Source organism: Arachis ipaensis, chromosome B05, assembly GCF_000816755.2.
Source record: "Arachis ipaensis cultivar K30076 chromosome B05, Araip1.1, whole genome shotgun sequence".
Lineage (NCBI taxonomy): Eukaryota > Viridiplantae > Streptophyta > Magnoliopsida > Fabales > Fabaceae > Arachis > Arachis ipaensis.
In genome coordinates, this window is record NC_029789.2 from 147,988,440 (window position 1) to 147,990,827 (window position 2,388).

Here is a 2,388-nt window from a genome sequence, read left to right on the forward strand (position 1 = left end):
ACTCACTTGCACTCACCAACCCATCTTTATCCTCCTTCACCTCCAAACCAACCTTCATTTCTCGCACCATAATCACTCTGTTCATCTTTTGCTCTGCATAGAGAGGCCACGCTACCATTGGCACTCCTTCACAAACAGCCTCCAAGATCGAGTTCCAACCGCAGTGAGTCACAAACCCACCCACCGAGTCATGACTCAGTATCGCTGCCTGTGGGGCCCAATCCTTAACCACCATTCCCTTCTCCTTCGTTCTCTCCAAGAACCCTTCCGGCAACAACTCGTTCAGACTCGGTTCCGAGTTATCTGACTCAGCTTCAGCCCTCACCACCCACAAGAATCTCTGCTTGCTCTTCTCCAACCCCATAGCTATCTCCTTCAACTGCTTCTTGGAGAACGTTCCCAAGCTTCCAAAACTCAGCAGCACCACGCTCTGACTCGGCTGCGAGTCGAGCCAACTCAGGCACCCTTTCTCGTCATTCTCGCACGTGTTCGAAATCATGGGTCCGATGCAGAATAGTTCTGGTGTCTTGTTATTCATTTCTTTGTTACTCAAAGCTCTTATAGCTCTTGCTTCAATGGCGTCACAGGTGTTGACGATGATCCCATCGCTGTCTCTCATGGTCTTGGATATGTCAAGGAAAACACGGTAAATGCTACTCTCACGATCCTTAGTTAAATCGGGGTAATCATCGGTGGACATTCTGGGTAGCCCAGGAATTTGAATCTGCATGGGAAAATCCTTGAAGGATGTTGTGGTGGTTTCGTGAAGAGTTGGAAAATGAAGGATAGTGGAGAGAGAGGAAGCACATGAAGTGAAGTAAAAGTAGGTAGGGATATTGAGCCTGTTGGTGACTTGTGTAGCGGCGGTGGAGTTCATGAAGTCCAAAACAATGGCTTTGATGTTGGAGGTTTTGGAAATGGAGTGGAGGAGTTGGTGAAGGTTGTGGTTGCTGCGGCGAGAGAGTTCGATGCAGAGGATGTGTGGGTGGAGGTCGGCGGGGAGAGTGACTGGAGGGAGGTGGAGGAAGGTGATGGAGGGCGCGGCGGTGGAGAGGGCGGAGAGACATTGTTTTTGGATGGTGGTGGGTGTAGGTGGAGTAGAAATGAGGAAGATGATGGAGAGGGAAGGGTGGTGAGTGGCAATGAGGTTTGCAAGCTCAAGCATGGAAAGGAAATGGCCTCTATCGAGAGCTGGGTAAAGAAGAATGGCGTCGTTCTTCATAATTAAGAAGGTAACTGCTATGGCTATGGATTTGGCTATCAAGTTATGTTTTTAAGAACTTGCAGGTGTTGGTTGATGATGAGGTTAGAGGGTATTTATAACGGAGTAAGGGTCTAAGGGACCAGCTTTAACTTATAGCCCCACTAGGGAGTAGGGTCTCAGGATGGGAAATGCATTCTCTCAAATCTTTTTATAGAGTAAACTATTATTTTTTTTCTTGAACGATTTGGGTAAATTTTATTTGTGTCCCTAACGTTTAAATCGTCCTATTTGTATCTCTAATATTTGTAAAAGTGATTCAATATTATCCTGCCATCAATTACACATCATGCGCTTTAGTTTGAGTTTTAAAAATCTCTTTTTTTTGAAGTTAGAATACAAATATCTGAATCGATGATCTACTCCGAAAAATAGCTCATCAAATATTGAAACTGATTCCTACAACATTTACATAATTCACTTTTCTAGGAATATAATTGAATCTAAACACAAATAGTAGGTATAATATTAAAATCGAACACATCCAAATGATACGTAATTGAGAATAAATACATCAAAGTGAGAATAATTGAAAAATATAATCTGATTTGTTAGTATAATTGATAGTAGGATAACATTGAAAGATACAAATAGTACGATTTAAACGTTAGGGATACAAATAGGACATACCCCAAACGTTTCGAACCCCCGACACTTATTTAAGCGGACGAGTGAACTGACTACTCGACCAATCTAAGTTGATTTCAAATTTTTTTATATTTAAAAAATAAAATGTTATCTTTATAAATAAAAAATATAAAAAATTAGATTAAACAATTGAGACCATCTATTTTGTTATTGAAAAAAGTCTACTCTCAAATCATCACTTTTCTAATATTTTCTTTTTGGAGCACACTTAAAAACAAACAAAGAATCAGACAACAATCATTAATTCATTAAGGCTCATAGATGGGCTGAAACTCGTTGCACCGAATTGCATAACTCACTAAAAAATACGAGTCAGATTAAAATTTTAAAATTGTCATGGTTAAAAAGTTTGTCTAATTCATACTACTTAATCCATAGATTTTGAGAGATTTCGGTGAGGTGGGATGAGTTTTTTACATAAAAATATTAAGTTATAATTTGGATTATGTTCTATATTTAATTCATTAAAATAATGATGT

General features: G+C 39.8%; 1 protein-coding gene across 1 annotated transcript in view; it reads right to left on the reverse strand.

The window, feature by feature from the left end:
- LOC107641549 (UDP-glycosyltransferase 1) overlaps positions 1-1,373 on the reverse strand; it is a 1,998-nt gene extending 625 nt beyond the window's left edge. Inside the window, exon 1 of the mRNA XM_016345034.2 lies at positions 3-1,373. Within this exon, the coding sequence (XP_016200520.1) occupies positions 3-1,222 (1,220 nt within the window). The 5' untranslated portion in view covers positions 1,223-1,373. The remainder of the gene's footprint in view (positions 1-2) is intronic.